The sequence below is a fragment of the Antennarius striatus genome, chromosome 10, assembly GCF_040054535.1.
Source record: "Antennarius striatus isolate MH-2024 chromosome 10, ASM4005453v1, whole genome shotgun sequence".
Classification (NCBI taxonomy): domain Eukaryota; kingdom Metazoa; phylum Chordata; class Actinopteri; order Lophiiformes; family Antennariidae; genus Antennarius; species Antennarius striatus.
The window spans coordinates 8,798,852-8,816,425 of record NC_090785.1 but is presented as its reverse complement, the minus strand read 5'-3'; the positions used below and the strand labels follow the sequence as shown (position 1 = coordinate 8,816,425).

General features: G+C 40.8%; 1 protein-coding gene across 1 annotated transcript; it reads left to right on the top strand.

Annotated features, from left to right (window-relative positions):
• The first annotated feature begins 7,895 nt into the window (after nucleotides 1–7,895).
• Nucleotides 7,896–16,756, top strand: si:ch211-276i12.4 (uncharacterized). Its single transcript, XM_068326419.1, has 8 exons — nucleotides 7,896–7,929; nucleotides 8,629–8,698; nucleotides 8,956–10,468; nucleotides 12,271–12,299; nucleotides 12,992–13,120; nucleotides 13,743–13,809; nucleotides 13,916–14,023; nucleotides 14,959–16,756. The coding sequence occupies exons 1-8, from the start codon at nucleotides 7,896–7,898 to the stop codon at nucleotides 15,598–15,600; spliced, it is 2,592 nt and encodes an 863-aa protein (XP_068182520.1). The 3' UTR covers nucleotides 15,601–16,756.
• Nucleotides 16,757–17,574: the final 818 nt, after the last annotated feature.

Here is a 17,574-nt window from a genome sequence, read left to right as displayed (position 1 = left end):
GTACAGTATTGGTTTGGAGAGTATTGTGTGATTCAGATGCCATTTTCTAAATGCAACACTTATGACAGGTCTGTCAGTCCTCACAGGGTGATCTCCGTGGCTCTCCTTGAGATTTGTTTTTCTCCTGCAAAAATGTTAATTATTTTTTTGCTTTTATCCCAAAGTCTAATGATTTGAGTGTGATTAGATTCATAACCCTTACATTAACCATCTTCATCTTGTCAAGTTAATTCCCACACCAGATTAGAACCTTACACACTTCAACTAGCTCGATGTAATTACCATGATGAAATAAAAATCTGATTCCATCCTGTAGTTTGAAAACCACACCAAGTGTACATTACTGTATTTAATTTCTACAAAAAGACCTACAGTAAATAGCATTCAATTTTATCTCATCTGCAAGATAATCATTGCCTGCAAGTAGGCTAAGTTTTAAAGCAAAAAACTCAGAAAATACCAACTCCAAGGGTGTATGCAGTTTTTTCTTTTAATATATTCAGTACATAGCAGTTTGCACTCTTTTTTTTTGGCAGCATGAAAAATGTGGTCAAAAACAGCCGAGGATGTTGGTTTGCCAGCATGGGGCCGGTGTTGGAGATCATATATTATGTTTGTGGTTCACTGCCGTGGTGACCAGCTACAATAGTGTAACCAAATCCAACTAACCCAAAATCAAAACCCTGACCCAGCCAAACTTGACTTGCACACATTTATTTAATTACTCATCAGAAAAATATATTACTGCAGCAAAAATAAAGAAAAAATGTTGAATTTAGAAAGGGAACCACATTTAACAAAACAAACATGGGTGAAATTGCCAGTGGGCAACTCAAAACATTCTTCCCTTCATGCAGCATATTACAAAAAAAGCAGGACTCCACAGGGAATTGAACCCTGTCCCGACATAGTCAGGAGTGCCAACACCAGAGTCTTTTGCTTTTTTGTTGTTGCTGTAATAAGGGTGAAAGCAAAACCTGGAGGAACAAAGTGTTTGTTCCTCCAGGAAAAGAAAACCCCTCAATACTGGGCTGCTACATTAGCCTGTCACAAGCAGGTAACTCTCGGTCACGAGGCTGAAACTTGAAGAAAGAGACAACTGGTTGCCACAATCCCAGCATTCCCCACAACAAAGTACTGGCATATGAGTGATAACAAAATCCTTTAATCCATAGTTAAGCCACAATACCGACATCCCTGGTGACTCATAGCCGTTTTCCCTTTGCAAATTGACTGGACTCGCAAGGCGTATGGACAGTGGGACTTTCTCGAAAAATTCTAAGCTGTAATGGAAAGAGACAAGATAATATTAACCCCCCACCCCACCCCACCCCCAACAACCCCGGGAACACTAATCCAACATGACAAATTATGTCAATATTGTCGTTTACCAGACGAGAGGTAGGAGCGTTTACCACAGCTATTCGTCCTTAGCGATTCTCAATTCTTCAATGTATTCAAAACTGAAACCTGAGGCTGGCTAGAGCAACTCATCCCACGACTCCCTGCAGACACTTAGTAGGTCACCTGTCTCAGCCGCAAGCCAACCTAAACAAGAAATCTGAAAGAGAGAAGACTGTTGCCCCCCCCGCCCAAAATCTAAATGATAAAAAAAAAAACCCTAACATGAACATGATGTTCTGTATTAACACTACGAATAAAATGTTATGCAGAGCTCATGTGCATGCAACATGTTGTTACACATTAAAGCCATGACATGTTAAAGAAAAATTAAGGGAACCGAAATCACTTAACTTCGCACCCATGAGACTGAAGTGATGCAGTATTAGCGAGACAAGCTTGCAGATCTTGATCTTAAGGTCACTGGATTCTCCATGACAGTTAGCCATCCCAGGTGACAAATTAAAAATGATTTTAGGCATTGTGACCTGAGAAACCAAGGGGAGAAGAAAGGGGCACACACACAACACAGAGCGGGACTTCTGCGAAGGACGTCAGGGGTTCAGACTTAAGCTCAAGCAGACAAGGGGTTGGTACTTCATTTAGGAGCCACACTTGGATTCGCCGATAGCTTCCACAGATGACTTTGCATTCAGGGACAGGCGAGATCGGAGCGGACAGATGTGAATGATCTGAAACAAAGTAATCTACAAAAACACACCCACCACAAAATACCCAAAGATTCGAGTTCAACTCATCTTATGGTTGGAGATGCAAAGCAATAGGGCCCAAGGCCAAAGGAGAATACACTAGTAAAGCATTGTTGTTGTGATAATCTGAGGTTAACAGAGCCAGTTCCAAGATGTTATTGTGTCAACTAAAATATTGCGTAAAATTAAGAAGGTTAAGCCAACATCTTACTACGCAATCCGGGTTAGAGGATTTCACTTGCACTTAAACCAGTCTTGCACTCCGAGTTCTGTGAAAAAAGAATAGGGATACACCCGACCCAAACCACTGCACAATATAAACTAAAGCAACACATTTGCACTGCAGTTCAGATCAAATAAAAGCTGCACCATGCACAGCTTTCCTCAGCTGCTTGAATTTAAAAATACTTCGCACAGTTGCGCGATGTGAGAAATCTGTCACCAACTTGCCATATGCACAGTTGCGCAATGGCTAGCAGCTGAGGGCCAAAGTCTATAGACTAATTAAAAGAACCTGAGTCCACTTGTTCAAACTGCATGTTCGTTGATTTTAAAAGGAAGGGCGAGTCCCGTGTTGTCATACGTAGACTGCAGTCTTCCTTTGCATCTTATTCTGAAAAATCAGAGGCAGAAAAGAAACACCCCTACACCCAAGTCACAGCATCAGAACTGACTATTGTTATCCTTACCCAAATGCTTTACTGCAGATAACGTCAGAATCAATGAAGGATCCTTTCAATCTTCCCGTTATCACAGAAATCACAGTATTGTCATTTCTTAAGCCAAGTACTGCAAGTTTTTCCATTTAAAGAACAAAGGGCAGTCGAGCCCATTTAAGACATTGCCCACTATGGTTGCAAGAGTTCCGCTTTTGACACCAGTATTTGATGGATTCAACTTATCTGCCTTCAATTTCCACTTTGAAAAGGATGTCATTGGAGTGCAGATCACAGCCGTGCTCTACAAAGTTCCAAGCTCATACCTGAAAAAGCACAAGAAAAGCTCCCCCCACAGCCCTCCCAAAAGAACAAATGCATGCCAAAATTGTATTCAATCACAACAAGCTATGCATTTATTATGCAATAAGAAAATCCTTTACAGATAGTTCACTCATTGTATTGTCAATACAAGGCATAGTAACTAATTGCAAAGGAATTGCAATGGAGGCACATAGCCAGACAATGAATGTTAAGAGAAAAGACATTTAGTGACCTTACGTGATGCTCGATGCGCAAGGAAACTTGTACATAACAATGAGTTAGCAGAGTTCCTGATGGTCTCTGGTATTGAAAGCTCACAGGACAGTACGCTGAAAAAATGAAAAGGAAAAAGCCTCTCCCCACATAACCCCTCAAACAAAGCAGTACAGAACTACAGGACAATAATGGCGTTACAACACTGCCTTAATAACCACACAATTGTGTGACTATGAATGTAGTTACTATAAAATTTAAGCTCGTTTCCAGAGGAAGCATTTAAATACCATCAGCTTTAAAGCGAAGGACTCCATCCTTATGAACTGTGGGCATGGACTTCAACGTAGATTTTTGAAGATTGGGCCTTATAACTTAATCTGCAAAAGTCAAAACACAAAGCCCACTCCCAACCCCACAAAGCAACTTGAAGCCTGTACAGAATTACAATGACTTCTAGTAAGGAGACTTTTTACCACACTCCCTGGACAAAACAGTGCTCCTTGCTACACCAGAAGACTAGCTGTGCAGTTCTCGGGGTAAATTGTCCACTTGATTCTTGTTGGGTGCACTTGGATGATGTGATTAGCGTTGGTTAACGTTGAGCTGTAAAGTCTGGGAGAAGACTCATTAACGCCCAACCCACCCCTCCCATTACTCAATATGTGAATAATCCCCACCTCAAAATTATATGGAATGAATAAGAATCTAGATGTATTGAATACCAAATACCTTCCTGCACCTCTGAACAGCAGTGGATGCACATGCTGCCGATCCATAGCACTACAGTAAATAATGAGATGACCTCGGCTTGTAACGAATGACTAGCACAGGGGGATTCTTTCGATGGTCAGCCTTGGGGGGGACAGGCCTGTGAAAAGAAGAACTCGAAACACGATTTAAATCCCCCCTCCCCCATCCTTTCCCAACCAGGGCAACCATTTAACAATTTTTTGTTGCAAAATTTGTATGTACTACAGAACATGGGCAATTAATGTATCGATACTGACACCCACATGAATAAATCATGCATTGACTCACTGCTCAGACTAAGGCGGTTAGAGCCGATCGGTACCACTGAAGCGCATCCGAAGTACTGGTTTGATGTACACACACAATTGGCAGCACCATTCTCCATCCATTCTCACATTCCAAATGCCGAAAACTTCTTTGGGGAGACCTATGAACAACAAAGGATTGCCTCTCTTGCTGGCTGGGGGCGAACTACTTCTGATGGCAGGGGGCAGGGAAGTCCGATAAGATGCTCCTCTTGCCAGCACACTACCAAGGCATTCACAGCGGCATCGCCACACTCATGTCAGTGCACAACGGGAGGAATGACCACCACACAAAACGCTTTACTTTGCCTGAAAAGAGGAAGAGAAAACTGTGCGAGAAATTTTGTTTCTACAACAGTTGTATATTTTCGGATTAACTTTACTCCTGGTGTTACAGATACCACTACCCCGCATACAAACCACAGCCTTCCTTTAAACTTCTGTAGCTAGAAGACATGCCGTGCCCTTCCACCCTCTCAATGGCTGGCTGGCTGTGGGACTGCTGCAACTGCTTCATCGATGCTACTCTGCTCTGGGTGTCTGGCTCCCTCTGGTGCACACTGATGACAGCTGCTGGCTGCTTCCTGCTCTCCTGGCCCTCTCCTTTTCCCTCCTCGCCCTTTGGTCCTGTCCTGTCTGGCTCCACTGCGATCCTCCCACGCCCTCTGGTCCCGTTCTGCCTGGCTCCACTGCGGTCCTCCCATGCCCTCTGGTCTTGTCCTGCCTGGCTCCTCTCTGGTCCTCCCACGCCCTCTGGTCCCGTCACAACTGGCTCCACTGTCATCCTCCCATTTCTTATGGCCTCACTCCGCATGGATCTTGCAATCTTTGACTCAGTCCATTTCCCCCCTCCCCAAAAAATTAAAATCTTCCGTCTTGTTGATTAAAGTCCAAATATAAATCTGAGCATTTGATTCATCACTTGAGCCCTTACAGAACTTTCACCAAAATGAAAAAAACAAAAAAAAAACCTGCTAGATGATTACCAAATCAATTCAGGTTCTTAAGACTGATTTCAAGATCAATTCGTTGAAAAAAATTGAGTGATTTCGTCCTCAAATTTAATGACTGACATGATCTGCAACTTCATGTAGCCCATTTTAAACATTACCCTAGAATACTAGACGCTCCGTTTATTAGCTTACTATTAGCTCAGTCTACTCTCCAGTGGCTCTGCCGACTTTGCAAAAGCATTCACTTTCTGTAATGATTTCCTGCTTTTTGTCATAAGATTTTCGTAGTAAATAATTTCCCAAACTGGGGTCTAATTATGAGATCTCCTTTAAATCTTTTATCTTAAAACGCAACCGCTTTATAGAATAAGATTTTTCGTCGGCGCTCCGTGGCAATTAGCAACCTCGCGGCTAACTCCTCTGGCCACGCCCTTATGAAACGAGTTTACGTCTTACGCATTTCGAATAAACCAATAGGAAACCATTCGACTGCTGCTACGTCACAGCCCCCATGTTGTGCCAATAATTGTTACAGATTGAAAATACACTTCTTTCAATTATGACCCGCGTACAACGCATTATCTCAGACTATATATACTGAACTAAACACACGATTACGAAAAACACTAGGGTGTAACTAGGATAACTCTAGACCACAAAGCCTGACATTTGGGTCTTTCCGTTCGCTAGGCAAATGGCGTCGACTGACAAGATTTAAGATTTGATTTCAGTAAAAAGCTAAAAAACCTGAAAGTTTCAGTAACGTTTAACAGAATGTCAGAAAGTTGATTAAAAAAAACAGGCAAAAGCCTCGTTGAAAATCACGAGGTAATTTGCAAACTGATAACGAAACAGTCACATACGTTCAAGATAGCCTAATGATAGTTGCTGTAAAATCAACGCACTAATTGGAAAATGTCACTACTATCAAGTTACATAGCAAATCTATGTATCTTCACGACTACCCTCAAAAGTTCAAAGAAAAACAAAAAGAACCTTGCGTTCAACTCGCACGACTCCTACCGTACCAAATGTCGCATCGTGTGAGGCGGTACGGCGTCGCTTGACTTATATATACTTAGTGGGTGATTCGGCCACATCAAGAAGAGGTATTCATTCGAAAAAAATAGTCCCATTGCTGCGCAACAATAAACGCATTCAAACATGAACTATTATTTCATTATTTGACTAAAAACAGATATAAAAGTACTTGACCGATATGATGAATACAATTAAGAGAGACTCTTGCTCGAATTAACGAAGATACATTTTCAGCAGCTGCGTCATGAAAATTTTGAACAGCTGACGTCACGGGAAAGGCTACGCGGATGAATCTTTACTTGTGTGTTACATGGTCCCACAAACCGGATCAGACCAGTTGAAGTGACGGGTCTACATTTTCTTCCCATTTCACTCAGTGATATGTTGTTTGCAACTGAAGAACAATGGAAAAATGCCATGTTGCCTATATTCACGAATCTGTTCTTTTCTCTTCAATAGATTGGTTTCCATAAAAGCTGATTGTGAATATTGACTTTTTCGTAAACTATGTCATATATTGTAGCTAGAGACAGTTTTTTCAGTCCTTCACTATGTGTGAAGGCTTTACTGTACAATCTGTCATGAACAAAGTCATACCTTAATACCGTGTTAGTAAAACCAGAAGAGTACGTGACAACACTAGAAACATCTAGAAACGTACAGTGCCAGAATGTGTGTTGCCTCTACAGGGTGGAAAATTACCAGTGCTGTCTGTACTGAAGTGTAACGTGGGAGTTACTTTCATTTACCAGTAGATGGTGCAGGGAAAAGACTCAACATGTCACGTTTGCTTCAGGGCATGAAATGGGTCTATTGCTCCTCTGCATTGTTTTGACTGAAATTGTTTTCAGCATTGATTACAGTACCCAGGACAAGCCCAGGCAACTTCCCTTATGTAACCATCCTCATGATAGCTCTATGCCATTGATCAAAAACAGTTGGGTGTGTTGACTTTTTCCCTGGAGGAGGTTTAACCATTCCTGGCCTCATCAATTCTTTCACTTTCACATAGGCAAGCTCTTTCCTTTGATAACAATATTTAAAGGTCGTTAACACATTTGGCGTATTATGAGTTTTATATTTACAAGTTGAAGTCGATGTTCTCAGTTCAAACTGAATAAATCACTGTCAGAAATTGTGAGGAGAACTGGGTTGTGAGATACTGTCAGATTCTCTTTCAGGAGGAGTTTGGGTAAACTGAAATAGGCCTCCAGCAAAATACTACACACCTAATAAATTACTGGAGAAACTGTTTACTAATCGGACTGCCTTAGAAAGGAAAGTGTTTTGGCGACCAAAACTTCTGACAAACCAATTACATTTTTGCAAAAATCCTCTCAAGTCATTGATTTTCACCAATGTCAAATAATGAATACTGCCAGACACTACAGAAATATACATCGCAGTAAATGTATATAGTGTATGATGTAAAATCTGATGACATTACAGTCCCGTTTTATATATATATATATGTATACGTGATACATCATATCATCCACTGCTTGTACATACCATTATGTAGGTTGTAGATAGCTGGCAATGGGAGGCCTCACAATTAACAGGGCAGCTACAGGCAAGTTAGTATATTGTGTTTATACTCATATTTCTTTATTTTTTCACGTAAATACCAGTGGTTAACACTAAATGACCTAAAAATGTCCTACACAATGTATGACACAAAGTTGATACGAGCAAGACGCATGCTCTGCTGTAGAGCATGTTCTATAGGGCTTTATTCGATTGTCTCCTGTTTGAGGACAAAGGTCTTGGCCTTTCAGCTTGTTCAATGGGCCCCCATTTGTTGCCAGGCATGATGTGAAATCAATCCACCAATCCGGGGATTCATACATTCCAGCTCACGAGCAGTGATTCCATTATTCTGCAACTAGCAGCTGAGAAAGAAGCTCTAATGCATAGAGGCAGAAACAATTCAGCAACCGGATACTTTGCTGAAGCACATGATTTATTTGGAGACTAAGCAAACCATTTCAGGAATTTTTCTTTATCTTATGCTTTGGTTCATATATTTTATTTTCAAATTAGCCCACTTCATGGTTTACCTTGTTTTGTTGTGAGAAAGAGCAGTAGGTCTGGTATAAATTGATTCTTGCAGCTGGTATCAACAGACAAGTTGCAGCTTAATAGAGAAAAAGCTTTCACAAACTCGAAAAGAGAAACTGCTGACTAGCAACACGGATTACCATCAGTTCCATTAGTGCCATAAGGGTGATGGAGAATTTTTTTAAGCCTGTTCAAACTCCCTGTGCTCCAGACGAGATCAAACCAAGGAAGTATGGCCATCGTCATCGACCTCACAATAATGAAGACCCTCGGTCACACAGGTAAGATGGTTCATTTGATTTTGTCAGCTTTGAGATCGTGTCCAATTGATGAGGTGTTAAGAAATAAAAGTAATGTGCATCAAAAACGTTTCTTTAGTAAAAGCTGCATTTTGAAATCAAACCTACAGATTTTTAAAAAATGGATTCAAGTTGTGTTTATTTTCCACTGACATAATACAGACATGTACAGTATTGCACGTTTAAGATAGGAGTAGTGGCATTAAAGCTGTTCATATAACTGGATCCTTGTGTTTTAGGAACACAATGTTTGATGAAACTGACAGAAATTCAATTGAAAGCCATGGACATTGTCATCTCCATCAACACAGTCATTACATTCATGACAGTCCTCATCATCATGTTCACCAGTGTCATCAAACACAACAAGGTCACCGTAGTGAAGAGGATGAGATACTTTACAACCACCAGACACCTGTAACACTCCGCAGGGCCTCTTCATCTTCCCTCTCTTCTTCCTCCTCCTCCTCCATTTCTTCTTCCTCCTGGCACACAGAGGCAAGTGCAAATGGTCCCTTCTCTCTTTGTCATGCTGAGCAGTCACCACATTCGCTGTCCTGCTCCAATATTGCAGATATTCATAGAGGTTTCAGGAAATATGACGGTAGCAAGCCCATTGTGTATGCCACAGTCAAACATGGGAAGAATGACAGTGTTTTTAGTGAGTTATACACTGGCTCAGAAAAGAAGGTGAAGCATAGATTTTCATCTCTTGATCGTGGTCACAGCAGAAGTGACGAAGGCCTTCTGCATGGTAACGAAAGTGATCTTGGAGGGGAACGATCCAGGGTCCAGCACACTAACTATGAGCCTTTATTTAAGACAGCAAGTTTGAGCCGAAGCCTGGCCTTCAGTGAGGAGGACATTCTGTTAGAGGTCTCTAGGGGTCCTAAAAGAGCAGTTTCCTCGAGTCAGCTACCCAGCAAAGGCATTCTCAAAAACAAGGAGACTCATCCTGACATTCGAAAGGCAAAATCAATGGAAGTATTATCGCAAAGATTTGGCAAAGGACAAGATTGCAGTGGACAGAAGACACAAGTTGATATAGAGCAAGCAAGGGCAAATTTTGTGCAGGAGAAGTTGCAATTTTCAGCCTTTCTAGATGAGATTACAAAACAAGTTATAAGTCCTTCAGATCTTACAATCTTGGGTGTTAACAGTAATAAGGCAACTGGGAAGGTGCCTATTCCAGCACAAGCCAGTGGCCCCATCAAGCCTCAGCTCCCACCAAAGAAGCAAAGAGGGAATGATCGAGAACAGCATCTGAAACAACAAAACAGAGCGGAGGAAGCAGTTTGCAGCAGTTCGAGGAAACACTTTGACTCCCACAAACTGATTTCATACACAGCTAAGAACCACCGCAGTAGCCCATCACCTCATCACCGCCCCGACTCTCCCAGCCACCATGCTCACAACCACAAAGACAAGAGGCTGCCACCCACTTGCAGCTTTGGGTCAGGTGAAAGTGGCATGATCTGTGGGCCTCATCTCACAGACTGCACCAGCACAGACCATGAATTCCACCAGCCAAAGCAGCACTACCAACACATGCAGCAGCCCATCACATCCTACGGTCAACATGCTCAGCACATCCCAAAGCACCACCCTCAAAAGGCTCAGCCTGGCTCTGAATCCTCCTCCACCAAATCCGATTCATCCACATCCAGAGACACAGCATCCACAGCTACTAGTCACAGCTTGGATCACCGTGGCCAGCATTCAGAGTATGTGGAGCACTCTAAACAAAGCAGGGTGAGTTTACCTTCATGGAATTTTTGCTCATTCTAATATGGTATGCTAGTAGATCGGAGGTCATGAATCTGAACATGAAGATTCACTGGTAAAATCAAACCTTATTTAAGAAAAGAAAAAGAATAGCACATGAGTGAAAAAATGTCACACCACCAAGATGTCATACTGAGTGATGCATTCACAAATGTGGGAGGGTACAGAGATGAGAAAGCATTAATTCTATGTGGCCTGTTTTAGTAATCCACCACTTGTCAGCAGGTTCTGGTCCCCCAATATCTGATGCAGACTATTTCAATCTGTGCTGAGTTGGTATGACTCATATTCCTGTCCCTCATACTCCATGATATATAGAGCATCAATGTTCTGAGCCAGGGGACCCTCTCTACTGACTACATTTTCAAACAAACAATTTGCGTCATCACATTGGAACTGATCATTAGTATGACAACATAAGGTACATAATTAGACTACATGTACGAGATCTCTGAATGACAAATGCATGGGATGAGAGTAACAAAAGGAGAGTTGCTCCTCTTTTGCAGAGGCGGTCTAGCTGAGTCATGCACTACGCATTGCAGGCTGAGTCATTCTTTAGCAATGCAGCAAATGGTGCTGCACTTTTAAAGAAAACTGTCTTTGGAATTACCTGATGCATTAGTAAATTATATGATTGTTAGTTTTCAAGGATCAGCTTTGCACTATATTTTGCTCTGTGAATTGACTGTTAAGACATTGAGAGTAATAAATTGAGTATTAAAACACAAAAGACAACAAGACAAATGTCACAGTGGCAGTCAGCTTCAGGCAAAATTGAGAGGGGCTGGGAGGATAAAAACAAATATCAGGTCTTATGTAATGATTTTCTTAGGCTTATACTGTGTCTGAACAACTAATATTACATAACCCTGCTTTTTCATTAGACGTATGTGAAGGATTTTGGTCACACTCACTTTTTATCACCATTTAAATATTCAGTGAATTCATACCCACATTAAGAAAATCACACACACACACACACACACACACACACACACACACACACACACACACACACACACACACACACACACACACACACACACACACACACACACACACACACACATACACACACACACACACACACACACACACACACACGTTTGAAGGGAAAAATCCTGATTCAATGAATCAATATGTGAGTGCTGGACCACCATAATTCAATACTTAATTCAATCAGACATGGCCTCAGCAATAGAGTGATGGACCCTTCCTCAGGGCATTTTTACATAATGAGCCAGGCTCCACATCCTGGATGAATTATTAATAACTAGATGGAAGAATGGATGCCATGTCCTCATTTGTCCTGTGTTGTCCTCTTTATTGATATTTATTAACATTTATTCTCTTCTCCTGATTAAACCTGGTCCAGAATCAATTATGAAATAGAAAAGCATTTATAAATGTTGAACTGGTCAGATAATGTTTGAATGTTTGAATGTTTGGCTTGCATGCTTACAGTGATATATTGAGAGCAAGTTGTGTTGGAACAGTGAAATGTTTTTCTTAGTTTTGGCTCGACGTCCGTATACTGGAATTTAAAGGAAACAATCACTTAGTGAAGTTATGCCATTTAGTGGGGTCACCCATGTACCAAAACAGTCACAAGTGTTTCTGACGAAAAAGGAAGTTAAACCTTTAAATTAAAGCCAGCTAAGCAGTAATTTGAATTATATTAGATGTATGCACCTTGCACCCGTATGATATCCTATATAACTACTGTACATTTCGCATCTATTATAAATTTTTTATTCTGTTCATAGGACTCCATACGTGATGGCAATTATTTTCGGTAAGTCTCTTCTTTACTTGTTGTCTGTTCACTTCACATTTTGGGTTGTCCTTTTCTAAACATACATTTCTCTGTTTATCTCAGTTGTTTTTCTCTCTCTATCATGTGATCAGTGGTTATTGATTAAAGTAATTAAAATGCTCTCTGCCTACATTCCTGTTTCAACAGGTATAGAGTTTATTTACAGAGTTCAAAATAACACAAGCACCTATATCCATTATTAGCTTGTCAGAATATTCTTCCTGTATAACTGTATTGTCTCTAGATGCATTTATAAAACAGGAAGAGATAATTAATATTGTTTTCAGACTTCTACTGCATTATAGCTAAAATTGGGGTAACTGGCATGCAGCCAATGTCGCATTTTTGAAAATCAAAACCTTCTTTTATTGGGGGATAGACAATAATACTACTTTGTGAATGAAATATGTATTTGAAAGAAAGAAAGAAAGAAAGAAAGTTCTATTATGTACCACAAATGAATTGATAGAATTAAGGCTTATTAGATGGTTCTTAGAGAAGTTGCTGACAAATATCAGGTTCTGCGTAACCCCCAGATCTCAAGATTACAGTGCACACCTGCTGTAGGTATTAACATTAGTCTGGATGTGAGAGGCAACGCTAATAAAAAAGCCTGTAAATTAAATACATTGTGGTCTAAATGCCATCTCCCATTATTCCCTTGTTTTCAGGGCACTGCAGGAGGAAAATGCTGATTTACAGCAGAATTTGTTGCAGACCATTGTTTGCATTGAGAGCCTGGAGGTGGAGTTGAAGAGAACCAGGGATGAACTCAACCTTCTCAAGGAGAAATATAAAAGGTTTTTGTACAAATATCAGCAGCATGAACTATAAACACATTATGACTTGCATGCTTAAATGTATATAGAAGGCTACATGGGACAGGACCACATCTCTTCTATGTGTAGTATTGTGATGTGTTGCATAAGGGACAACATACTGTGTATCTACATAAGAGCAAAAGGTTGTGATGTGTGATCATATTGATGCTAGAACCAAGTGATCAATGAAAGCCCATCAACTCAACCTATAGCTTTACAGGATAGTTTATATAGATTGATTGATCCATGGAACATGCCGGATTAAGCCCATGAGCACTTCAGCAACAACCTATTTCATAAAAGTACTCAAGCCATCTGCGCTGTCTCGTCATACTGGACAGTGAGTGTGTTGTTACAATTTACACACTGTCATGTCTGTATTTAGTACAGCAACTGCAGGCCACCAGGTTTTGATAAGAGCAGAGCAGCTGGTGTGACTGTTGTCACCACTCACTGGCCTTTTGTTTCCTTGTCAGTTCTGACATGGAGTTTGTGACTGCCACTTGACCTGACAGCTGTTTTTTTCTGCAAGATAATGACATGATAAAGGATAAAAATGCTATTAATAATTAATCACATGTGTGTGGGTTGTGTTTTCTAGCCTCCTAGAGACCCATGCTGGGACCAAGCAGGCCAGAAACCTGCTGGGGGAACACCTAAATGTTGCAGTGAGACTGGATAAATACAACATTGGCATTCACATAACATGAACTACCTCAATACTCACTTTAATTTGACTTTCTGTGATGTGTGTGTGTATTTGTCTCCATGCAGTCTGTGAGCCTCAGCAGTGACAGGCAGTACCTGCTGAACCGTGTGTCCCAGTTAAGCACAGAACTGGAGGACGCCCACAGCACCATAGCAGCCTTGGAGAACGTCAACGTGAGCACAGTGCCATCTACTGGACACCTATGCACACTTTTGCGTACAGAAGAAGTCATAAGACTGCATGCTGTAACTAATGTTTAATGAATTGGGATCAGCAAGTCTACATTGGGTGGTGTGCTGGAATATTTTAATATTTATAATGTTTTCAAACTATATCTCCTCGCAACTTTCAGAACTATCAATCTAAAAGGGAAGTGTGGTTCCAGATTATGTTTTAATGATTATCTTATCAGTGTTGATTATAGTAGTTGTCCTCCTTCCCATGGACTGACAGAACCTCCAAATGTCACCTAGCAGATTATAACCAGATTGGCTGCCCAGTATGAAGGAATGCTCATTCCAGGTACACTGGTTTTCAGCTATAGGTTTAGGTTGGGGTTCATGACTGGGTAGTCCAGTGCCTCACAGGGCCTCCAATCTGTCCCTGGTTCTGTCATTCTGCAGACGTCTTTTTTACCCCTTTATCTGATTTAGGTTAGTTTGGCCAGTGGGTGGACTTTTGGGTGGATTATTTTGATGAAGGCATTTAGGCCATTCTAAACAAAAACATTTTCTCACAAAAATCTGTCTTGTTTTGGATGTAAAACTAATTATAAAATGGGGATTTTTAAAAGCCTACTTTATTGGGGTGAAAACATAGGGAGGTCTTTCTGTTTAGTTCAAATTAGGTAGCTTCTGTTGAAGTAAGTTTGTTATAGTTGCAAAGAAATGATGAAAGCACCTTAGATAAAAGGTGAAATGTCTTCAGAATTAAAAAAGAAACCTCTGTTGCTTCTTCTTAACCTCCTAGGATTACCTTGAATCAGATAACTGCAAAACATCCTGAATAAAACATTGCTAAAAAAAGATGTAAAACAGCCTAGCAGTGATATTTTCCTTCTATTTCCTTGATTAAATTCAAAGCTAATGCTATTTTTCTAAAATCTCAGGTGCCGTGCTTGATAAAAGAATTATTGGAGAAGGACTTCAGTTCAGCTGAATCCGTACAGAAGATTCTGATGACTCCTCGTCTACTAAACCTTCCTGCTACCTCTCCACAAACAGAAAGTCAATTCCACGCTCCTAAAATGGAGGAAGCTACACCTGATTGGACAAAATTGGAGGCAGATCCAGAAGGGGTAACAGCCTTTATCCCATTTGCACAGGAGGTGCAGACAACACAAAATGATTGTGTCTCAGGCCACGACAATTCCAGCCGAAGTCCACCTTTCTCTGTCGCTGATATCAGTGCTGCAATTTACAAGAATATGGCTGCCAGGTATGCCATCAGTCCACAACCTCTCTATCCTCCAAGCCAACAGCAGTCTTTGTTTGGCACTAACCACACTGATGCCCCTCCAAACCTCCCCCAAGCCTACATGACTGGTGAGAGCTTGAGTGGGAAGGGAGGAGAAAAGGCAACAGTTTTAGATGAGGACGTTGTAGACATGACATCAGTGTCAGCCCAGCAGATCCTTGATGAATTCATGCGGCAGCTGCAGGCCCATCCGCGAGTGGTTGATGAGAAGAAGAAGCAAAGTGGGCAGGAGAGGGTGGATGAAGTGGCACACATGGGAAAAACAGCAGACTGAAGATGTCATCTGAAATGTTGACATGGTAATTGTATACTGAATTTCTCCCTGACACTGAAACATAAGTATTCCTAAAATGTGTGTCATTCATGCCACAAGTAAACAGTCTATACTGAAAATACAAAAGCCCTCCTGTATAAAATCTCTGTTCGCTCACACTGAAGAAAATGATGGCAGCATGAATCCACTTCCGTGTGAGATTTTACCATGTCTGCTACCTCATGTGTGACCTGGCGTGACATGTGACACATCAGCATTGGCATGTAAAACATATATATCAGTGGTAGGTAAACTGGGTTCTACTAGAGCTTTTTCTTTCCAAATGCAAATAGATGTGCTCCATGTTGTTTATAACACAATGGAAGCAAACACAGATTCATGCCAGCAATGTGTTAATGAGGTCAGAAATATGTTGGAGGAGTAATAAAAGTAAAGTGAAAAGTGTTTGGAAGCCTTTTATGCCCTAGATAAAGACATTTCTTTGTTAGTTTGTACTATTTTTAGAGAGAAGAATGTGAGAAGAGAGAAATCACTCAGGTTTTAGTTCAATGTCCCAAACAGTTTTATTGAAGATTAGAATCATTTTTGCATGTTATGAAACTTTTTTCGACTGTATTTTAGCACTTTGAACTAGATATGAGTCGAGACAATAAACTAATTAGAGCAATAGTAATCTCAGTTCAGACAAATGTCACTCTGTGATGGAGAATGAACACCATGCTAATATAAAACTCGTTGTTGTATTTTAGGACGTAGTTTCACCGTGGTGTGTGTGTCGGCATGCCCAATTAATGCAGCATTAAAGAGAACATATTAATGTTGCACAGTTTGACCTATAGCAAGCTGTTATTGTCTGTGTCAGTGCTAGTGATAGTTGTGTGTGTTGTCTGCACTGCACTTTAAACGTGCATGGTGGGTGGGTTTGGGGGTCTCAGAGGGAATTGACTTCATGCTGCACAGTGATATGGTTGGCAGAGGGACTGAATCCATGAACTAAGTTTTAGTGGCTAAAGTATGGACACCCTAATTTTCCTTTGCCATTCCCTTCATTGAACTTTCAGGATTCCCAGTTTGCAAGTAACCAACATTTTACCAAAACAATAGATGGTTTCCATAACAACAGGTAATGTTATAATGTGTCGGTTATCTGATATAATATCTGATATAATATCCAACTGTATCCTGCTTATTCAGCTATCTGATGTCCGTTGCTATCTCGGAGGCAGATTACCAACCACTACGTCTTTAAAATTTATATGAGCCACAAAAGTTCAAGCATCAACATTGCTGCCATATCAGTTTCAGGTGTTCAAAGGCGTCTGCGATGCAGAATCCATACAGGAAAAAGAAGAATCTTAACCCTCTACAGCAAAGCCAACAAATTGCTGAAAATTAAGGAATAAACTTGCAGTAATAGGCAAATACATTATAACAGTAAATTAATGAGCTAAACATATAATGAAGTTATAATTACATCCCGCTTCAAAGCGGTGATGTATTGAAATTTTCAGTGTTTGTGTGTTCGCCCGTTCATCCGTTCGTTCGTCCGTTAGTATGTCCACCAAATATCTTTGCAACCGTTGCAGATAGAAAGATGAATCAAAAAGCACATTACTCGGGCGGCAAACGGGATGAAAATGAAATGATGATCTTGACCTTGAGAAAACTAGGTCAAGGTCAAATCTCAACTTTTGTACACTCGGGAACCACATATGATAGAAAGACGAGGGACAAGGCCAGTGTGAGTAAGGCCATAGATCAAAGCTAGTGCTTTGATCAATGACAGTAGGTCAGAGCACTAGCTTTGATCTTTGACTTATGCAAGTAGGTCAGGGTAAAATTTTGAATTCTGGGGTGTCGCAGGATTTTACACTCTGTGATTTGTCTTTTTCTTTTCCTTGTTACTTAGTTGACCCTCTGCTTAGGTAAATGCAAGTGGGAAGTGAAATGATTTATCCATGATTGTACATGTTA